The 21,607-nt window shown below is 31.0% G+C and overlaps 1 protein-coding gene across 2 annotated transcripts; it reads right to left on the bottom strand.

Moving 5' to 3' along the window:
* Nucleotides 1–33: 33 nt before the first annotated feature.
* LOC122538577 (sodium-independent sulfate anion transporter-like) lies at nucleotides 34–21,564 on the bottom strand. 2 transcript variants are annotated; one of them, XM_043672784.1, is made up of 11 exons: nucleotides 21,008–21,564; nucleotides 10,927–11,256; nucleotides 3,929–4,164; nucleotides 3,440–3,641; nucleotides 2,808–3,028; nucleotides 2,037–2,382; nucleotides 1,311–1,613; nucleotides 1,018–1,163; nucleotides 681–851; nucleotides 415–568; nucleotides 34–307 (listed from the first exon to the last, which is right to left on the bottom strand). In XM_043672784.1, exons 2-11 carry the CDS (start codon nucleotides 11,117–11,119, stop codon nucleotides 267–269), a joined length of 2,013 nt encoding a protein of 670 aa, XP_043528719.1. In that variant the 5' UTR covers nucleotides 11,120–11,256; nucleotides 21,008–21,564; the 3' UTR covers nucleotides 34–266. The 2 variants fall into 2 exon arrangements, with proteins under 2 accessions (XP_043528719.1, XP_043528720.1); XM_043672785.1 differs by lacking the exon at nucleotides 10,927–11,256.
* Nucleotides 21,565–21,607: the final 43 nt, after the last annotated feature.

Below are 21,607 nucleotides of genomic sequence, written 5' to 3'. Positions count from 1 at the left end.
TTAAAGTTATTTTACATGTGTATCATACACATCTTTAATAACAGAGAATTTTTATTTTATTATACACACGTGAAACATCGTCGTATAATTCAATATTGTATTGAAAGAGTTAATTTTCATTTATAACAGTGACTAAAATATATTGCTGCTCTTTATCATAATGTTACTTATATTATTATTCACTTTCGTGTTAATACAATACTAATACTCAGAAAATAAAAAATAAAAATATTTCTAAGACGAAATTTACAGAGGTCTAAATATGGTCAGTACCTGTTTATAGTAGCCGACGAAACATTTGAACATTCTGAAAATAAACGAAGGTTTTATACAAATGAAATACATTTTTACATAAAATTGAACAAATCGAACATTCAATTGCTCGTTACATTATGTAAACGTAATTTTAATTACCTCTCAAACAGTCATTAAGTTCAAGTTCGCTAGAGCTACACTTTAAACCAGAAGGTTTTACACCTTTGAAAATTTCAATAATACTCGGTTTCAAATTATGGAAAATTAAAGGTTGTCCACGTTTAGAAAAATCTTCCGTCAAACTTTTAATTCCCTAAATAATAAATATGTAATTATAGTACATATAATAACGTCACGATAGTTAATTTGGTAATTTTGCAACTTGAATTTTGTTACAGCGAATTTACAAATATTTTATAATGTACCTTTGCGGCGGTAAAGTCCGCTGCTTGAATATGCGTAGAATCTATGACAACAGGTACTGCGGTTCCTTGTTTCGTACCCTGTTTACTAATTATAGCTCGCACATATTCAACGCTTGGGAAAACGAGGCTTCTGTCCGGCGTTATGACAAGATATTCACAACCATTAATACTCTGAAACGAAAAATATCATATTATTAAACAAATGGCTAGAAATATTAAAAGTGAAACAAAAATCAAAATATTTTCATATCTTTTTTTATTTGTATTGAGATTTTACTACTTTACTAGATAGAGAAAATATGTCAACAAGTATGTTGTAATACGAAAACGTTCTTACAGTATCTTTATGAACTCTTAACGACGGTCTCGCTGAAGCGTAAAGTAGGAACAGAACATTTATACCGATACCAATCACTATACCTAGCTCAAGTCTTATAAAAAGACAGCATAAAAATGTAACCACTGCTGGTATGAGATCAATCTCTGAAAAAGAAGCGATGTGTTACGTTAATTTGATCTTTACACAGCACGGTATTTTTATATCTTATAAAATATTAAAACTATTTACAATATTTGTTCGTATTGATAATTACTTATTAAAATTCTATTTCAATTAATATAAGGACGTACTTTTTGTTCGCCATATGGGCTTGATCACGTGTAATTCCACCATAAAGACGACCGCAACGATGATGATTGCAGCAAGGGCGGCGTTAGGAACAAAGTATAAATACGGGGTGAGGAACTGAAGCGATACGAGTACTAAGAGACCGGTATAAACACCGCCGAGAGTTGTCTTTACTCCGGACGAGTGGTTTACTGCACCTCGGCTGAGTCCACCGCTGACGGGAATCGAAGAAACGAAAGCCGAAACAACGTTGCACACGCCCAAAGCTAACATTTCTTGAGTTGCATCGATTGGTTTACCTTCGTCTATAAAAAAAAAAAAACACAATTTTTCGTTGATATCAAAGAATAAAATTGAGAGATCGAAATTTATGAATTGTATTACATTAAGTTTGTGATTATGATCATTGGAAAACAAATCCTGTGCTCTTGGCAAGTAACAAATCTGAGTAATGAGTCATTTTTAAAAATAGCCTCCATATATCCACACTTAAAATTCAAATATTTTGCACACGTACAGAGAAAGTCTACTCAAACTTGTGATATAATAAGATTCATAAAATAAAAAAGAAGAAGAGATTTAATTTCCACCGTATTAAGATAAGATTTGGTCTGATTAAATTTTCTACTTTTTTCTAAATTTTCTCCCTGAATTTACTTATTAAGAAAAATTTTATTTAGAGAAAAATGATGAACTGCGTGGCGTGATGAGAATGGTGTGAGACTTACTGAAGACTTTGGCAATAGAGATGGTCTCCAAGAGACTCAACAGAGGAATGACTAGACATCCAGAGCCAAGGGCTGAAACCATGTCGACGAAGTTGTAAGTTTCGTTCTTGTGATAGGTTTGAAACGGTGGCAATTGAAATTCCGGAAGTCCTTGTTTAACGTGGCCAGTCAGTTTGACAGGTGAGGAACCCAAGTGACTTTCGAGAAGCCAACAGATAACACCGGAAACGAGGACCACGAGAATGTTGCGTCCCGTCGACAACAACCAAAATGTTTTTTGCATAATTACATGTGCCCTTGACGATATTTTCGCAGCCTTTTGCATAAACGGTATGTCTTTGATTTTCTGAAACAAATCGTACCCTTGCTCACTCGATTTTAAATTGCAAATTGTTAAAGAGACAAGATTTCAGTAATCAAAATTCGTGAATAATTTTAATTCGAATCGTGCGTATAAATTTTTGCGTACAAATGTGTATGCGCGTGAAGACACGTTTTCGATTAACGTTATTCAAGAAATGTCGAGCGTTCATTTATTTATTGAATATTGTGTATCTATATATAAACTATACATATAATCGCAAGGAATTAATTTATGAATAAAATGATTCGAGCTACTGCAATATATATGTATGTATGTATGTATGTATGTATAAACAGATAGGCAGAAAATGCAAAGAAAAATGAATCTACTTTGGTGCTCACTTGAAGAATTACTTTTACGAAGATTAACTTGTGTTACTTTCCACTGAATAATCAGATGACACTAACTCTGAGAAGAAGAAGGACGATTATACAAGTGATGCCCAGCACAGTGTCCCAGAGTTTCGTCTCCCCAATTTTCTCGATTATATTGTGCCATACTTCGAGGAATTTACTGCCGTTGATACTAATGCCTAGAATATCTTTCACTTGGCTAGTAGCTATGATGATTGCTGCCGCTGATGTGAAACCAACAGAAACTGGTCCCGAGATAAAGTCCAAGAGAAAACCTAATGAACGTGAGAAGATGTGTAAAAATATATTTAAAATAAGATATAATTGGCAAGTTTTGTCAGATATTATTTATAATATATTATATATAATATATATTATATATATATATTTAATATTTATATTATAAATAAAATACATATATATAATAATATTTTATTTATAATATTATATAAAACATATAAAAATTTAATATTTTTTATAATTAAGGTAAGGTATTAAATATATAATTTTATATATATATATATAATATATTATATATAATTATATTTAATACTTATATTATAAATAAAATATACATATATAATAATATTTTATTTATAATATTATATAAAACATGCTTAACGTATCAAAAGGCTTCCAAGAGTTTGTCGCGTTTCAATTGAAAAAATGATGGATAATTGAGCTACCTAAATGTAAGATCCCCATCAAGAAACAGATACAGCCAGAGATGAGGGTTAAAAGGACCGCAAAGTCAGGTCCTAAATTAGATTTTTGTAATGTTTCTCTTATTAATATCGCGATGATCGCAGTCGGTCCAACTGGAACGTCTTTACAGGATCCAAAGATTGTATATATGAAGGATGCCATGAAAGATGAATATAGACCATACTGTAAGAGAAGAAAATCATAATGCAATTAGATATACATACTTCAATACAGTTTCATTCAACTTATTCATTATGCTATTATAGAAAAAGAATTTTTAATTCTTACAGAGTAATAAAATTTTTTATTTCTCTATCCTTTTTTAAATTTACTTTAACGTAATTTAAAGAGATATTTTACATATCACAAAAAAATATATATATATTAAGAAGTAGCAATACGATATCAAGTTGTAATTAAATTTATTTAAAGAAGACTTCTCAAGAAAGTGAACGAGTAAACTTTCTTACCTGTAAAGGAAGTCCTGCGACATTCGCATAAGCTATTGCCTGCGGTATAACGGTAAGGCCTACGGTAATACCGGCAACGAGATCACATACTATATAGTCTTTGCGATACTTTGGCAACCACGCTGCTATAGGTACCCTTTTGTAAAATAATTTTTTCGTGCAAGATCTTTTGATTCGTTGATACAACCACTTCCTCTCCATAGAGCATAACAGATTCTTTTCACGATTCTGTGAAACTGAAACAAATGTATGTTAAATCTTTCTAAATTTTTTTACAATCAGCGCAGAATGAAGCAATGAAGATGTAAAATATAAATAATATATATGTAATTTTATATATTTATAAAATATATAAGTATATAAATATAAATATATATAAATATATAAATATATAAAGATAAATATATATAAATATATAAATATATAAAGATAAATATATATAAATATATAAATATACAAAGATAAATATATATATAAATATATAAAATACATAAATAATAATCTTTTATAAAATTTTTCTTTTATAGATATCTTTCGTAAAAATTTCACAGGAAGATTATATTGTTCAATGCGAAATTTTTCAAACAGAGCCGATGATCTCTACAAATCGAGTAGCGAGATTATCGCGCAATTAGCTACAACATGTTAATCGTGAGCGTATTGAAAAGAAATCGTTGATACGTGCACGGAATTTCGGATGGACGTACCGATTCCTCAAGTCGCGTGACCAAACGTGTTCAAACAGCGAGTTTAGAAAGTAACCACGGCCGGAATCAAAGCAAAATAAGGAAACGGTGAAGTAAAAATCGTCAGTCACGAGGCATCCACGTGTTAAGATTACTATAATGCATGCACGAGCGTACAAGTTGCCGCGATTACCGGATAACTGATGGTCAGTGCATCCAAAAGTGAAGTTAGGTTTAACTGGTTTAACTGGTTTCGCAATAGCAGCACGTGATGCTGGCTAGAAATAAATAGTTTTAAAAATTGATTCCCATTCAAATGACGTTAAATTTCACCGGACTGACAGCTTTCGGTCTGTTTCCGTTCTTTGAAGGTAACTTGTAACGAGCTTTTTCCTCTTCCTAAAGAAGTTCGAACGAATAAAAAAAAAGTACGAATCTCTTCATTATCGTGCAACAGGTGGGAAAGTAGGGATGCTATTTTATTTTCGAAAATCAAGTGTCAACATTCGGACGTTTCTGAAAACATTGAAAAAAATTTCTCCACCACGATCTTGAAGATTGAAGCAATGACCTCTCAAAGCTCTGAAAAATTCAACAAATTTCGTCGTCCAATCCTAACGATCAAAGTTGAATAAAATGATGATGAAAAAAAAAAAATCTATGGGATATTGTAAAGGAAACATTTCGAAAAATCTTCAGAAATGATGAATCAAAAATTTGCCAATGTTTTCACAGACGTTTGAATTTCGATAACTTTTTGAGAATGAAACTATTCTCACTGCACGATGTAAAAATATTTTTAGAGAACAAAAAGAAAAAAAAAAAAAAAACGAACTCTGGACTGTCGAAATAGAGGCTTTATACTTTAAAGTGAAACCAACTTTCGGCTTGTTATATAATTTTTTGTTTACTGAAATTGTAACAGTTCAAAGCGTCGTTCAGTTCCTCGCTGGTCATCACGCTCTGTACCTTTCATTTCTAATTATTATCAACGTTTGTAATCTTTCTTACTTGCAGAATAAAAACGTGAAAATAGAAAAAATTCTATTTCAAATCCTACTTTCAATTGTTGTAACATCGACTTTATTTTTCTTTCTTTTACTAGAACGCATCGTTTCACGCGCTTTCACGAGACGGTAAATTTTAATTCTAGAATAGTCCTCGAATAGTAAATAAAATAGATTCTAAATTCACCAGAGAAGCAACAACTTTTCGTGAACCGATTGCTAGCTACAATTTATGGAATGCGGTGACGTGATGATCTCTGAATTTATGGACATCATCTTCGAATATAGATACACATACGTCCTCTTTCGTGACGAGATAACTGGTACGTGAGTTGTTATTATGTCTTTACAAGAGTCAACGTGAATTTCCTAATGCGAAAGTACAGTTTAATAAATTCCCAATGACGAATAAATTAAGACAAAATACTGGCACCGATAACGATCAATCTGATAAATTATCTGCGGTAACAATCACTTTGCGTTTTAATATGCAAATCTGATACTGACAATGCTGCAGCGAAACTATAATTTTTCTTTTTTTTCATCAGACACATATATACGTAAATCTTGCTTTATCTATCACTGATCTAGCAGTGATTTTTTTCTCTTTTTTAAGAAATTTACTAGATTTGTCATTACTGAATAAATGTAAAATATCGAGAGAAGGGTAGATAATTTCACAATAATTTGTCTGAGCTTCTTCAGGAAATGTCTCGTGAGAAATTTTAAAAAAAAACAGTAAAATCATTGTTGATTAGTCGACCTTTAGCATCACCATACAATAATATGGAAATAAAACACGTATGGAATTGTAAAACTAATAGCCCTGTAACATTTAACCCGTGTGACTTTAATTCAGCAGGGAGAATTGAAAAATGAACGTGCAACTCCATCATTGAGAAATGAGGCACAATAAGATGGTGAGCTTGGAAAAAAACGCAGATCTCAGTTGATTCAACCGAATCAATAATCCCAGACATACGTGTATATACGCATGAAATAGTGTCTGGAACTTTGCAAATAATTGGTCTTGTACACGTCATTCTTTCACAAATGGCAGCAAGATGAGTCAGAAATATTCAAAGAATCCCCGTGCCTTGAGATAATTTCTCATTTTAATTTATACGTACATGATACAATACATCCGATTGAATATATAACGCAAGAACATATATAAGAAATGTTTGAACACGAAATAAAATTATATGCAGCGTGTACGCGTTGAGTTTTTATGAGCATTTCCAATAGTGTAATTAAAAAAATGTTTCGAACAAAATTTTTTTAGTATTCGGTGAGCTACATGTTTCCATGTTCCTTGAAAAAGAATCAAGGTCACCGTGACCTTTTTTCAAACAGCACCATACGTTTTTGATATCACAGGATTGTTGCTGATGTCGAGACGAATTTTCAACAGTATGTATTATACTGTGACTCGGGGAATTTTTGTCGACAAACGTAATTTTAACGAAGAATGATCATGGGAATACATAATACGGGAAGCGACGAAAGTAAACAGAGACGGCGTAATTATAGCGACAACGAAAAGTCTAATGCACAGAAGAACGGAGCTCTGTATCATAGTTTAAGGTCATTTCATAGTCACGGTATAATACATACTGTTGAAGTTCGTCTCGACATCAGCAACAATGATATCAAAATCCTATGATATCAAACACGTATGGTGTCATTTAAAAAAAAGGCAAGGTGACCTTGACTTTTTTTTTTTTTTACGTAAAAAGCATTCTTTTGAGACTTGAGAATATGTGGCCCACGAAATACTAAAAAAGTTTTTTATACAGTGCCTAAAAACTGGCACTGTATATGTTCTCCTTTCGTCTCTTCAATCTCTTTCCTAGGAATTCCCCTTTAACGACGTATTTCCCCACGTATTACATGTACATTTCCTGTTCCAAGTTTTTCAAGTATCGTCTAGAGTTTTACGGGGAACCACCATAGAGATTACATCGTTCTCGCAGTTTCTGCAGATCGCAGCATCATTCAATACCTGTGTTTTCTTCGTCGAAATGACGATAAGATTCGTAACCGCAGCCGTCATATCAAAAAAGAAACGAATTTCAACAGCTGGCGATGTTACGTTATATCATTTACACGTATTATACTGTGCGGGATCGTTATTGATATTTTTGCAGTTAATAACGAGTAACTTTATTTTTTCCCCATTACGTGCGTATGTCGTTCGGTCGATTGGAATATTTAAACCTTTATACAGGATGTACCAATATTTAACAATTCAATTTTGTCAGTTTTTGTCAAAGTTTTAATCCCCCGACGTAGGGATGTTTCCAAACTGCTGTAACTTCGATAAAAATTATGTGACAAGCTACATAATTGGCCTCGTTTAAAAGTGTAGAAACCAAAGTTGGTTTTTTTCAAAGTTTTCACACACTGTAGCGAGTAGGGAAGTAAGAAAATTGTCAAAATTCAGCATTTCTAAAAACAGTGGAAAATTTCTTTTTCGCAACTAGATCTACTACTTGAAGATTGAAGTTTTCTCTTTGCAAAGACCCCTTAAAATTTGCTGTGAAACTTTCTTTTCGTCATTCAAACTTCGAAACGTCAGTGTTAAATAATGAAATGTTAGGATTCATGTTCATCTTCTGTTCAAAGTTCAATAAATTGGCGAAAAGAAATCGTACAGCAAGTTTTGAAAGTTTGTTGCAAGATTTCAATCTTCGAAATGACGATAGATTTAGTCAGGGAACGGATTTTTCAATGTTCATAAAGACAACGTTTGAAGTTTGACAATTCTTCAAGAATAAAAATAATCCTAAAAATCTCGAAATCATCGGAGAAAGCTGTTATACAGCTTTGTACATTCGCGGTGAATATGTTCAAGGTTGGATATAATTTTATATTGATTGTGGAATATACCGATAAAGTTGTCAGCTGTCAAATAATTCCAGGACACCTTGTACATACCGCGTACACATTTCGAAATAATCTGTCGTTGACAATTCGACTACTCTGACGAAGATTTACGATCGTCCCGTCGATTGGCAATTTGTCGTATTATTTATTCACATCTCTCATTAAGTAGAATTTTTCTTTGATAAAATCGAGATTACCGGGGACAACAGGTTTGTAATATTCAGTTTGATATTGAATCCTGATTAAAATCGATCGACTCTGAGTATTAAAAGTTACTAAATAGTCTATTAATGAGAAAATATTAGCACGTTTATTTTCGAAAGAAAGGGACAAATATCTCAGAAACAATAAAATGTGGCATTTTTTCCAGAAATTTAAAGTTATAAAAGTTATAAAGAATAGGAAGAAGCGTATCATCATATAATAGTAAAGATGATAAATCAAAGTAAAAAAAAAAAAAAGAAGTGAAACAAAAACACTGTTGTAACAAAGTATTATTAATGATGTTACATTTTACAGCACTTAGAAATATCGAGGATAATGACAGTGATGTTATATTTATAGTTTCAGTAACTAATTTTAGCCCAGTCGTTTCTCAAGTAACAAATAACGAGAAAATCCGGTAATTTTGGCGAACGAATAATTGGTTTCATTTTGCACAATTTCAAGATTATTCAAGACTCAAATGCACTTGCAAATTGTATTTCCATTCAAATTGGACAACATTAAATTCAATGCCGAGCTTAATCAGGCAACATTAATTTGAATGCCTCAAGCCAATATTTGCAAATGTAAAAACGTAAAATATCTAGTGAAATAACGATATCTTAATAGTATTTTCATGTTAAAAATCCTAGATAAAAATCCATATTTATTATCGTGTTGATGAATAATTTTAGGATTATAAATATTTATCAAATAATTGCTCAACGCGTGAATAATTCGAGGATCATACGTCATACCTAACAGGGGGGGATTGCACACGTGACGATTAATTTTAATTTTTCTGATACGTTTCATATTTTCAATGTCATCACGTTTCATCACAATTTTATTCTAACTTTATAGTAATCTTTTTTTATTAAGTTTTTCACATTAAAATTTTTTCATACTGTGTTTCATACTTTTTCCATTTTGAGGATTATAATTGCAGGAAAAGAAATTCACATAATCGTGAAATATGTGCCTTTCTGAATATTTAGGTAAAAGTAATAAAATAATTTGTAAAGTCAGTAGAGTAATTTAATGGGCATATTATCATTAAAATAATTAATATGAACTTGTTGTTGCAAAAGTATAAATTTAACAGTAATATAATATAGCAGTTATTGATCATTTGGATAAAGCTCTGCTAGATAAAGAGAAAAATAAATAAAGTATTAAACGTGATGAGCCTTGACATATACGAAAGAAGAGTGAACAAATCCAAATTAAGAATTTTCATGTGATCGAATTATCGATTATCATCAACGACTTAGTGCCCAGATAAAAAGTTTAGAGGTAATATCGTGGGAACACGGTTTAAACAGCGATCCAATGTTTTTTAAATTTTAAGGTGAATTTTGTTTCATGTAAACCAATAATAAAAAGTGGAGTTGTTTCTTGATTGCAGGAACCTTTGTAATTCCATTTTCCTTATTTCTATGTGAAATAATCAATACGATTCTTTTAAAAGAATACAAACGAAACTACTTAGAAACGAAATTTAAAATAAGAATTTTTATCGATCATCAACGAATTAGTGTCTAGATAACCGAAAGTCCTGATGAATTTAAATGTAATACCGCGAATAAACGTAATATTGTTTTAAAGAGTTTACCCAATTTCATTTTTTTAATTTCGAGAATAAATTGAATTTATTAATTTATTAATTTATATATTAATTATATAATATATTATTTTATATTTTATATTTTATATTTTTATTTATTAATTTATATATTAATTATATAATATATTATTTTATATTTTATATTATATAATATATTATTTTATATTATATTACAATTATAATTTAATTTTATACTATCATATTATTTTATATTACAATTATATTATTTTCATTAATACAAATTAATGAAAAGCGAAGCTTTTTCACTATACTAGTCTTTTCAATTCTATATATATTATATAGTTTATGTATATTTTATATATATATATATTATATATCACACATTTTATGTATATTTTATATATATTATATCATTATATTTTTATTTCATATATATTTTATATATATTACATTATTATATTTTTATTTTATATATATATCTTATATATAAAATAATTACTTTAGTCCCTTAAAGATACTCACAAACTGAGCTCAGACTTTTGATGCGTGAATACAATTAATTAACAAATAACATTGATCACTATGATCAACACGTGCAATATAATATTTTCCTCGCAAACTTACCACCGTTGTTCATAGTTTTGTCGTCCTGAGAGGAGACGCGAACATTGCTGAGCCTGTTGCCCAGTTCACTGGTTTGATCGAAGTCATTGTTGTTGCCTCGAAGTGGATCTTCGAAGGCAGCGTTGCTGTATCCGGTTAATCGGACTTGTTTCCCAGTCTCCAGATCGTACTCTTGGACGCTGTACCTCGACATGTTTGCAGGCAGCTTTTTTCTTATACAGAGAAGAGCCCGCCAATTTCACGATTCCAACGTGAGACGCCGATGTTTAAGGGAAGTGAAGTTGCGACGCTCAATGAGCCTTCATTGTTCAGTTCGCACGCGTCGCGACCCTGAAAGACACAGATAATAATTAATTCACAACTCCAGCTGTTGTACCGTTAGATTTTCTTTCTATTCTACTTGCTTTCTAAAGCATCGCTTCGTTTTGTCGGTAGTTTTTCCGTCTCACCTTCTCTTTTTCCTTCGTCATCACCGTTCTTTCGTTTCTTCGGCCTTTTTCTTGAATTTCAGTTTCTTAATGATTTCTTTTTTCAGAACAATTGCCAGTAATGAAATGGTTTTCATTTTTAATATAAAACGAACTAATGTCTCCTCGAATTTAATTAAGGATATTATGACGAAAAAAAGAAAAAAACAAAAAAATAAGAAACATAGTTTGTTTTTTTATATTTGAAATTTTTAATTCGCTCAATGTAAAATATTAATATTCTGATATTTTCGTCTATTTCGGTCCTTAACTGGATTTTATTGATATCGTTCACTCAATTAATTGACTTTGTTACAAAGACAGGAATAAAAATGCGCGGGATTGTCAAAATTTTGTAATTTTAACAAAAAAACAATTGTGTCAGATTTACGGGCGGGTAAGCTGGAATTCCTCAAGGGTATAAAAAATTCGCCGGCCGCGTAAAATTTCGCTGGCTCGCACGAACATTTCGCAACGTGTTTTATGAAAATAAATGTGAATACAACTTTCGTAGTAACAATTCCACGAAATATCGCGCACGTGCGACGCGATTTTTGCGACCTGCTCGGTGATTTACTTTTTTTTTTATCGAAAATTGAAAATTTCCATTCACGTTTCATTTCTTTCCTTTTTTTTTTTTTTATGTTTCTGTATCAGACAGGCGTGGTGCAATACTAAAAGCACGATACTAAAATCAGTGTACCGGCAATAATATCTTCCAGTTGCATTTGTAATTCCTCGTATAATTCACATTTTGCTACTGGTCGTTATTACTAATCATTAGAATTTAAAATAAATCTAAAAACGTAAAAGATTTTAAACGTAAAAAAATTTTAAACAAAAACGTTTAAAAATTTAATAAAAAAAGTTTGACTTTAGTAAAAGATTTAAAAAAATTTAAATAAAAAACGTAAAAATTTAATTTAAAAAGTTTAACTTTAGTAGAAGGTTTAAAAAAATTTAAAATAAAAACGTGAAAATTTAATAAAAAAAAGTTTGACTTTACTAAAAGATTTAAAAAAGTTTAAATAAAAAACGTGAAAATTTAATTTAAAAAGTTTAACTTTAGTAGAAGGTTTAAAAAAATTTAAAATAAAAACGTGAAAACTTAATAAAAAAAAGTTTGACTTTACTAAAAGATTTAAAAAAGTTTAAATAAAAACGTGAAAATTTAATTTAAAAAGTTTAACTTTAGTAGGAGGTTTAAAAAAATTTAAAATAAAAACGTAAAAACTTAATAAAAAAAAGTTTGACTTTAGTAAAAGATTTAAAAAAATTTAAAATAAAAACGTAAATTTAAAAATTTAATAAAAAAAATTGTAAAAAATTTAAGTTAAATCTAGAACCTTTTTTTATAGCGCAATACGTTCCTGCCGTGTATTTTATTTCTATATTGTAGCATTAGAATACCACAGTATCGTATACACGAGGTTGTACACACGTACATGGCTACATATGCCTATAAATCAACAGATCAGCAGTATCAATGTCAAAACGATCAACCAAGGATACTGATACGATGTTACAACGTTTCCCAAGCGGCGAGTTTCATTCATCGAAGGATTGATTGCGCAACCAAGCCATTTAAACGCTAATTTTACCTTCGTTGGATGTAAAACATCCAACGGAGAGAAAACAGAAGACAACATAAACATTCTCGTTCAAGTTAATTTACATGCTTGCTACATTAAAAATGCAGCAAAAAGAGCGTATTAAGAACGTTGGAAATATTTTTAGAGACATTAGATGCTGCATTTGCCAGCAAGCTTTACACGTGGTATCGAGTGATATACTTTTTGCAATACCAGAAATGTTCTTAGCGATACTTGAAACGTATCGCGTGCATAAATAACACGTGATGCATTTTTTCCTATTCTGCAGTTACAACATTGTATATTGTAAGCGTGGCTGATTAACCGTAATAAATTAACATCTATTCCTTTTGATTAGCGTATCCTTAGGTGAGACATAATACTTGTCGGAGAAGCAGAAATTTGTTTTTATAATTCATTTATTTTTAAATATACTACATATTGGTTTAAAATATTATTTTTATAAAATTTTTATTTATAAATTTTATATAACAACTACATAATACATAAATATAATTTAAGTATATCTTATATCGTGGATTGTCAGATTAAATAACAAATTTCCCTACAAAGATTAAAAGGCCGCCTTTTATCACTTTATTTTAATGATTTAACTATAAAAATTTATCTTAAATTAATGTAACAGGGTATCTAATCCTAGTTTATTATTCAATTTTAATATATTTAAATATAAAAATTAATATTGTTAATATTAATTTAAATCACACCTAAAATTAATAAATTTAATATAATAATTATTTTTACTATAATAAAATTATGAATTATTAACCTATAATATAAGTTTAATAAGCTATTACTGGCACTTTAATTTATCATTATTGATTTTAATTTCCTTATCTAATTTTTATTAAATTATATAGAATATTTTATTAATTTTATTATACATATATGTATAAATATTTGTATTTAATATTAATAAATTATATATAAAATATTAATTTAATTAATAATTTAACCATAGTTATACTTTTATTTATATTATTAATATTAATAATTCATTTAAAATCAAAATTTAATGTGCAACTTACGTTAAATATTATATAATATTATTTAAATTATTTTATTTTTATTTATATAATTTAATAATTTATAATATTTAATAAAATTATTACAACAGACATAACATTCTAGAATATTTAATTAAATTAAGCATTGTTTGAAATTCAAATTGGAGCCGATATAAATAAAGATAAAATTCATCGGAATTTAAATAAATGCTTTCTCAATTATCACTTATTATTATCTTTTTAAGCATATATTATCCGTCGTTTTCGCGTTGGCTTTTCTGGTCGTTAAAAATGATCGATGTCGTCAAATAACTTTGATCGATGCTCCGCAATGAGCATTTTGTTACTTCAAACAAGTAAATCTATGTGACACGATTATAAATTTTGACGCGTAATAATCACAAAACAGCTGCGAATATCGCATGTTTGGAATATTAAACAATAACTATCCTTTATTTATAACAATATAAAAATATCGATCGACGCCAAAAGTATCAATACCTAAAGAAAAACACTTGCTTTCTACGTGCGTCCATTCGATTATCCGAAATTTTTTCTAACAAGTGGTTAGGTTCTTTGCCTCAAATATTTTTCAAAATTTTCATTCAGTATGTGCTAGTTCATGGTCGCAGATAAAGAGAAAAGGAAACCATGTGACTCTGCTTCGCAACAAACTCGCTTCACTCGTCGTCCTTTTCGATAATTTTAGTCACTTCAATAACGAGCTGTTATTAGACCCACAATTTGAATAGTTATCGCAACAGTTTCTGTTTGAAAACTAGAAGTCGAAGGTCTAGAGTGTCAAGCATCAATCAACAAAGTGCAAAATGATGGTTCTTCGAGGCGAGGTATCTCTTCATTACGTTCCTCCACTATAAATCCCATCAGACAGCTGAAACGACATTTGTTCTGTCCAATAAGTATACGTAAAGTGGATGAAAAAAGTCGGCACGACTAGTTTTTTCGGCGACGTCTGATGTTAATCTACATTAACAAAGTCCGTTTTCATAAGTGGTTCACAACACACACACGAAAATTGATTTGCGCAATACGTAGTAATTTCCAACAACAATCGTCGGGCGGAATAAACGGACAGATTACGGAGCGATTAGCCGGTTGTATAAGAGTTTGTGTTTTTTTTTTTTTTCTTCTCCCATTCGTCAGGATTTTTAACATAAGGGGACGCTCATTCATATGAAACGATTTGTTGCTTCAACGGAACTGTGTCAACGTCGCAATTAGATACCGTTAGTGTTACTACACTGCCTCCTCGTGATCGAAGAGTTACGTTCGATCGATCGGATTCAGCAATATCGTGCACGACGAGTGATGAATATGTATACTACGATCTACGCTGAGAAATAATATATATACATTCTTGAATAAATCAATGCTCGTTGGATGACAATTATACAAGGCGATAATAAATCGAGATTTCTTTTTTTTTCTTTTCGAACAATCCAAGGTAGAATAAATTGCAATCAATTTTTAATCGTGCGTAATTGAGGCGTCGTATAATTTTTCAAGAAAGAATGTTCTATACGCGTTTTTTTCAAGAAAGAATATTGTAAGTAATTGTGAGTAAGCTGTAAGAGTATTGTAAGTAACTGTAATATAGTAAAAATAATATTGCAAGTAATTGTAAGAGTATTGTAAGTAATTTTTCAAGAAAGAATATTCTAGACGCGTTTTTTTCAAGAAAGAATATTGCAAGTAATTGTGAGTAAGCTGTAAGAGTATTGTAAGTAACTGTAATATAGTAAAAATAATATTGCAAGTATTGTAAGTAATTTTTTAAGAAAGAATATTCTATACGCGTTTTTTTCAAGAGAGAATATTGTAAGTAATTGTGAGTAATTGTAAGAGTAAGTAATTGTAATATAGTCAAAGTAATATTGTAAGTAATTGTAAGTAATGTAACAGTATTGTAAGTAATTTTAATACAGTAAATATTATAAGTAATTGTAAGTAATTTTTCAAGAACGAATATTGTAAGTAGTTGTGAGTAATTGTAAGAGCATTGTAAGTAACTGTAATATAGTAAAAGTAATTGTAAGAGTATTGTAAGTAATTTTTCAAAAAAGAATATTCTAGACGCGTTTTTCTCAAGAAAGAATATTGTAAGTAATTGTGAGTAATTGTAAGAGTATTGTAAGTAATTATAATATAGTAAAAATAATATTGCAAGTAATTGTAAGAGTATTGTAAGTAATTTTTCAAGAAAGAATATTCTATACGCGTTTTTTTCAAGAGAGAATATTGTAAGTAATTGTAAGAGTATTGTAAGTAATTTTTCAAGAAAGAATATTCTATACGCGTTTTTTTCAAGAAAAAATATTGTAAGTAATTGTGAGTAATTGTAAGAGTAAGTAATTGTAATATAGTCAAAGTAATATTGTAAGTAATTGTAAGTAATTGTAAGAGTAATTGTAAGTAATTTTAATATAGTAAAAGCAATATTGTAAGTAATTTTTCAAGAAAGAATATTATAAGTAATTATAAGTATATTGTGAGTAATTGTAAGAGTATTGTAAGTAATTTTTCAAGAAAGAATATTCTAGACGCGTTTTTAGTAAACGGCGGACTTGCGATAATTTTTATTTCTGTAAAAAATATTGAAATGAGCAGGTAATTTGCTTTGCCTGTATTTTGGATATCGCATATATTTTCGTGTATTTATGCATTCTTGTATCTTCAAATCTCTCGTAAACGCATAAAAATCTGTGTGATTATGAAATTCTTTCTGCAATGCTGAAATGTCGAAGAACAGTAATCGTAAGAAATCACAAATATGGATGAACGACCAGGGATCTTTCAGACTGATGTCTGATATTAGCGAATTGACAAATCGCAAATTGTTGATTGCAAATTTCTATTATTCAAACAATCTTTACAATCGTGCAATTTATTTTGTTTATAGAATTTCTCTTAATTTTTGTTGGAAATTTTTACTACTACTGAAGGCAAAGAAAGATCGCTTGTGAATTATTTTTAAATCACGGGCAAAAAAATTTGGTGTGTACACTGTATTGGAGGTACTATGTCAACGTTAATCACGATTTTAATTGTCCATCGAACCTTGAGCAGCTTATGGGTCATCGGCACACATTTCTCGCGTATGCGCATAAATGATGAAGCCACACATCGGATAAGTAATAATTTCGCGCGTGAAAGTGTTAAATAATTCATTTATTTATTGCCCAAAGTTCGGATTAGTTTCCTAACCAGTTTAGCGATAAACTAACACGCATTCTCTGCGTTTATCATTACAATTTCCATACTTTCTTCCCAGTCCTGATGCATGCATTATCAAAATTTCTCTTTTTAGAAGACACAGGAAGTTTACTTTTGCCACTTGCGTTCTTTTAGCCGTTCATGAAAATTGAACGATGTTCCAAAGTCTGTCTTGAGTTCGAGCGGAAATAAAAACGAACTTTACACTGAATTCTCTCCTCGAACGTCGAAAGATTGGAACACGAAGACGAGAACGAGGAAGTCGTGAGTCTATTCTTTATATCTTTTTTTTTTTTTTTTTGGCAAGACAGTAGTTACAAAAGTTCATCACGTCGTCGCATTTAGTTTTATCTCTTCAATTTATGCAACCGCGTCGTTCGTTTATCGAGACCTGAATATGAATTGCTCGCGTAATGGAGTTAACGGATTAATTAATAAATGAAGCTGATGCCAGACTTTTAAGACTCAAAAGATGTATAAAAGGTCAAGAACTTTCTTTGACGTTTTTTTTTTTTAAACGACAGCAAGATTCGAGGATCAGAACAACTTGAAGATCGCGGCAGCGTTGAACAGTTGTCTTGTCGCTCTCGAGAAAGAAAAGAGCGTGAAATCGTTTTAAATATCCCGGCTGTGAATCGGCCACGGTATGAATGTTATTTTTTTCGATATCTCCGCCGCGAGTAGACGGTGAGCAATTTGCGATAACGAACATCCGGGATTCATCGTAATTCTCGAAATTGAGTTTGAAAAAAAAACCGGGAGTTCCGGAGGAATCGTTGGATTTTCGTGTATTTGCCTTGAGCTCGTCTTAAAAGAAAAAAAGCAAGGGTTTTCCACGTTGCGTAAACTGTGTCGTTTCGAGGAACAGTTGTACCTATGTCGATTTTTCTTTCAATTTTACGACAGTAAGATTAATTAGATACAGCAACAAAGTCTCGCTGTTACGTCTTCGCGGTTTTAGAATTTTTTTTTTACGTCCGATTTTCGTCTCATGGTCATGGATTATTGACCATTGTTCGCGCATCGACAATGGTTTTTTTTTTTTTCACTGTCACCGCTTCTTGAAGTGGCAAATATTTATGTTAATCCGTGTTTCGTAAACGTTTTATCTCGTTTTTCCTTGAAACGTTTGCTTCACCAATTTTTCAAACTTCTGAACCAAAGGCTGGGTCCTCCGATCGTGTGTATCGTATATATTTTTATATATATATATATATATATATTATATATTTTAATTTGTCAGCGTGTTTGCAAAAATAAAAAAAGAAACGCGACATTTCGTTCGATTGTTTTTCAATAACGTGGTTATGAAATGTGGGGATTCCACGGATTTGCTTAATATGTTTTTCACGCCGCTTTTTCCTCTATCGAGAATAATTTTATAAAGGCCGTAAAAATTGATAGTATTTACAGAATTGTGACAGACTATTATCCTATAAATTACAGAAAATGATTTTCGTAATTCTAATATTTCTTCTGCATAGGTCGTCACTTTGTAGAATATCTACCCCATTATGTTGCGAGTGTAACTTCTGGCTACTAAGGAGTAAAAAAAATTTGATACAGGTCGTTTTTGTCATTTCTGTAAAATAAACCGGTTCTTAGATACGAAGGATACGTCACGCTTGTGGCACGGTGATACCTTGATTAGGATTCTCTCTTTTTGTCATCGTAAATGGCTTAATCTTGTTTTCTATTGGCTAAATTTCGAGTTTCTTTTCTGAAACTCCTGAACGTTTAGCATACACGTTAGCATGTTGGAACGTTTGCTGTATAAATTGATGATTCAATTGTTTTAAACAGAATCACGCTACATGCTGTGCCTCGCGAAAGTATTTAAACATTTACACATTCGCAATAGCCAATTTTTTTGGATTCCATTAACATTCTAACGAGATCGTTATGATCAAATTTGAGACCAATCTAAAAACGTGCATATTTAAAAATTATTAGACATTTATTCGAAATGCAGATTTCGTAAGAAATTAGATGATAAACAGACATTTTAAATAAATGTTAGCGCCGATCCCAGGGGATATTGAGACATGTACATTTTCAAAAATACAATTATATAAGATAGTCGAGTCTCGTCAGAGTGTTAAACGTGAAATTTCATATTTCATATTTCAATATATTAATTTCATATACGTGTGTTAAAGATTACCATACTTCGAGCAGTTTCGTAAGATTTTCTTATTAAATTCCAAGTACCGAGCGAAATTGTTCCGTTTTCGTTAACGTGTGCGAAAGTTTATTAGAAGGCCTATAATCCTACATAAAGGCGGATGATGCTTTCTCTGGGCGATTTCAACGAATATAATCAAGTGATCAACTGATACGTCTCATTTATTGCACTCATCGACGTCTAAAATGAAAATCGTTCGGGCACGTATGCAACAACCGCGATAAAGGATTACGAGGAAAAGTAAATGATCGATTCATTTCTTTATGGACATTTCGATTTGAAACAATGTTTCACAATGTGCGAATCTCCTCAACTGTATCTATATCGTTGAGGACGAACACTGTGTTAACACTAGAATTATCAGTCGAAATGAATTATCAGTTGGTAATTTTTTATAGAAATTTCACAATGCAATGCATTTTTAGACATTGAGAACATGCATTTTAGAGATTATCTAAATAATTTTTCGTCACGTATATTTAGATAGAAAGTTTCTGCTCTTTATTGGATGAAAAACTTTTCCATATCTCACGCAATTTAATTTTTATGATTAGTACATTAGTCATTGCTGGTTCTTGCGGTAGCGTAATATTTTATTAAGATATCTTGAATTTTTCCATCATTAAATTCTCAATTCTGTGTCTTTCTGAAAGGAAACTTATCATATCCATTATCTCGTTTGAAAGAATTGAATTATTAATTTTTTTCCTTCAACATGGAAGTTTTTCTTTATGCTTTCGTTCCTTGCGAATGGTTTTAAATGTAGATAACGTATACACGTATTATTCTAATACATACATAGTTTTTGTACCTTGACAAATAGAGAATAAGCTGTTTCATCTGTGTCTTTTAATAATCGTTGTGTTTATGTAACTTTTAGATATTATTTTTCTTCTTGTGCCTTAGTGGGTTACAATACTGTCAATATTCCTTTAATATGAATTTGTATGAATCATAACATATACAATAATCTATGAAAAAATAACTTATATAAGTCATTGATATGGAAATTAATATATATATATATATTAATATATATTAATACACATATGGATATTGTGTAAACATTCTGTGGATATTATATAAATATCCGAAACGTAGCATCTATCTGATTTATATGTGTTCTAAGAAAACAATCAGCGAGAAAATGTAATTTAAATCGATTCATTTTCTGACAAAGGAATAATAGTTAAATTTAGTTCTCTAAAGAGACTAGAATATTCAATTAACTTAAAAAAAACGATACATATGTACGTAGTATTTGCAGCTTTTTTTCATCATTTATATTCGCTCCAAATTTAAATTGAGCAATTTCGTACGCCATTTCTACGATTTACAGCCAAGAGTTCAAATCTGGATTTAATTAAAATTTTCTTCTTTGAAAGACAAAGAATAATTTCGATTGAAACATTCCAGAGTCTAAAGGTTTTTTTTTTTCCCCGTTACTCTATTACACGTACAGTCTATCGATTTCTTTTCGGAGTTAGCATCGATTCTACTTTCACGTAGATTTTCGACGCTGATGATACGCGGCGGAAATAGAAACACCAATGTTAATCATGCATGCGTGAGTACCTTTTATCAGCGTCGCCAGTAGTGAGCCGTGGTAATTGTAGTTCCTAAAGCCATCGTGGCCAGTAGCGTGCCCGCTGGTGCGTTGTTCTCCCTACGTACGCCAGGATCGTTTCTATATTTTCTCTCCTTTTCCCGGAAAAAAAAAACACTCGCAAGGAGTTCACTGGTTACAAGTTCCCTCCCCCCTCCCCCAAAGAAACCAAAAATTTTTCACCGACTACAATCCGCGAAAAAACCACGTTTCACCACGTGCGATCACCACCGCGCGAAAGAGTAAGCTTCGCGAAAAGATTCGCTCCGTGTTGTTAACTGTAGACAGAGAAACAGTGGCTTCGCGTCGCGCGAAAAATATAGGTTAACGTTTCGGTCGAGAAAGCCGAATACACTCGTGCGTTGTGCTTTCGCTGAAAGTTCCGGTCGCCGCTGAAAGTTCGATTCGAATCGGACAGACAAAGCTCTTCGCGTTTATAAACGTTCGAAACGTTGTAAACGTCACTGTGCCCCTCTGAGGGGAACGCTCACCTGAGTTGAAACTTGACAACCGAGAATTCGCCTTTGCGCGGTGCGCCGACGCGTCTGCGCATTAATACCCATCTCTCC

Source organism: Frieseomelitta varia, unplaced genomic scaffold, assembly GCF_011392965.1.
Source record: "Frieseomelitta varia isolate USP_RPSP 00005682 unplaced genomic scaffold, Fvar_1.2 scaffold_168, whole genome shotgun sequence".
Lineage (NCBI taxonomy): Eukaryota > Metazoa > Arthropoda > Insecta > Hymenoptera > Apidae > Frieseomelitta > Frieseomelitta varia.
This window is presented reverse-complemented; position numbering and strand designations above follow the sequence as displayed.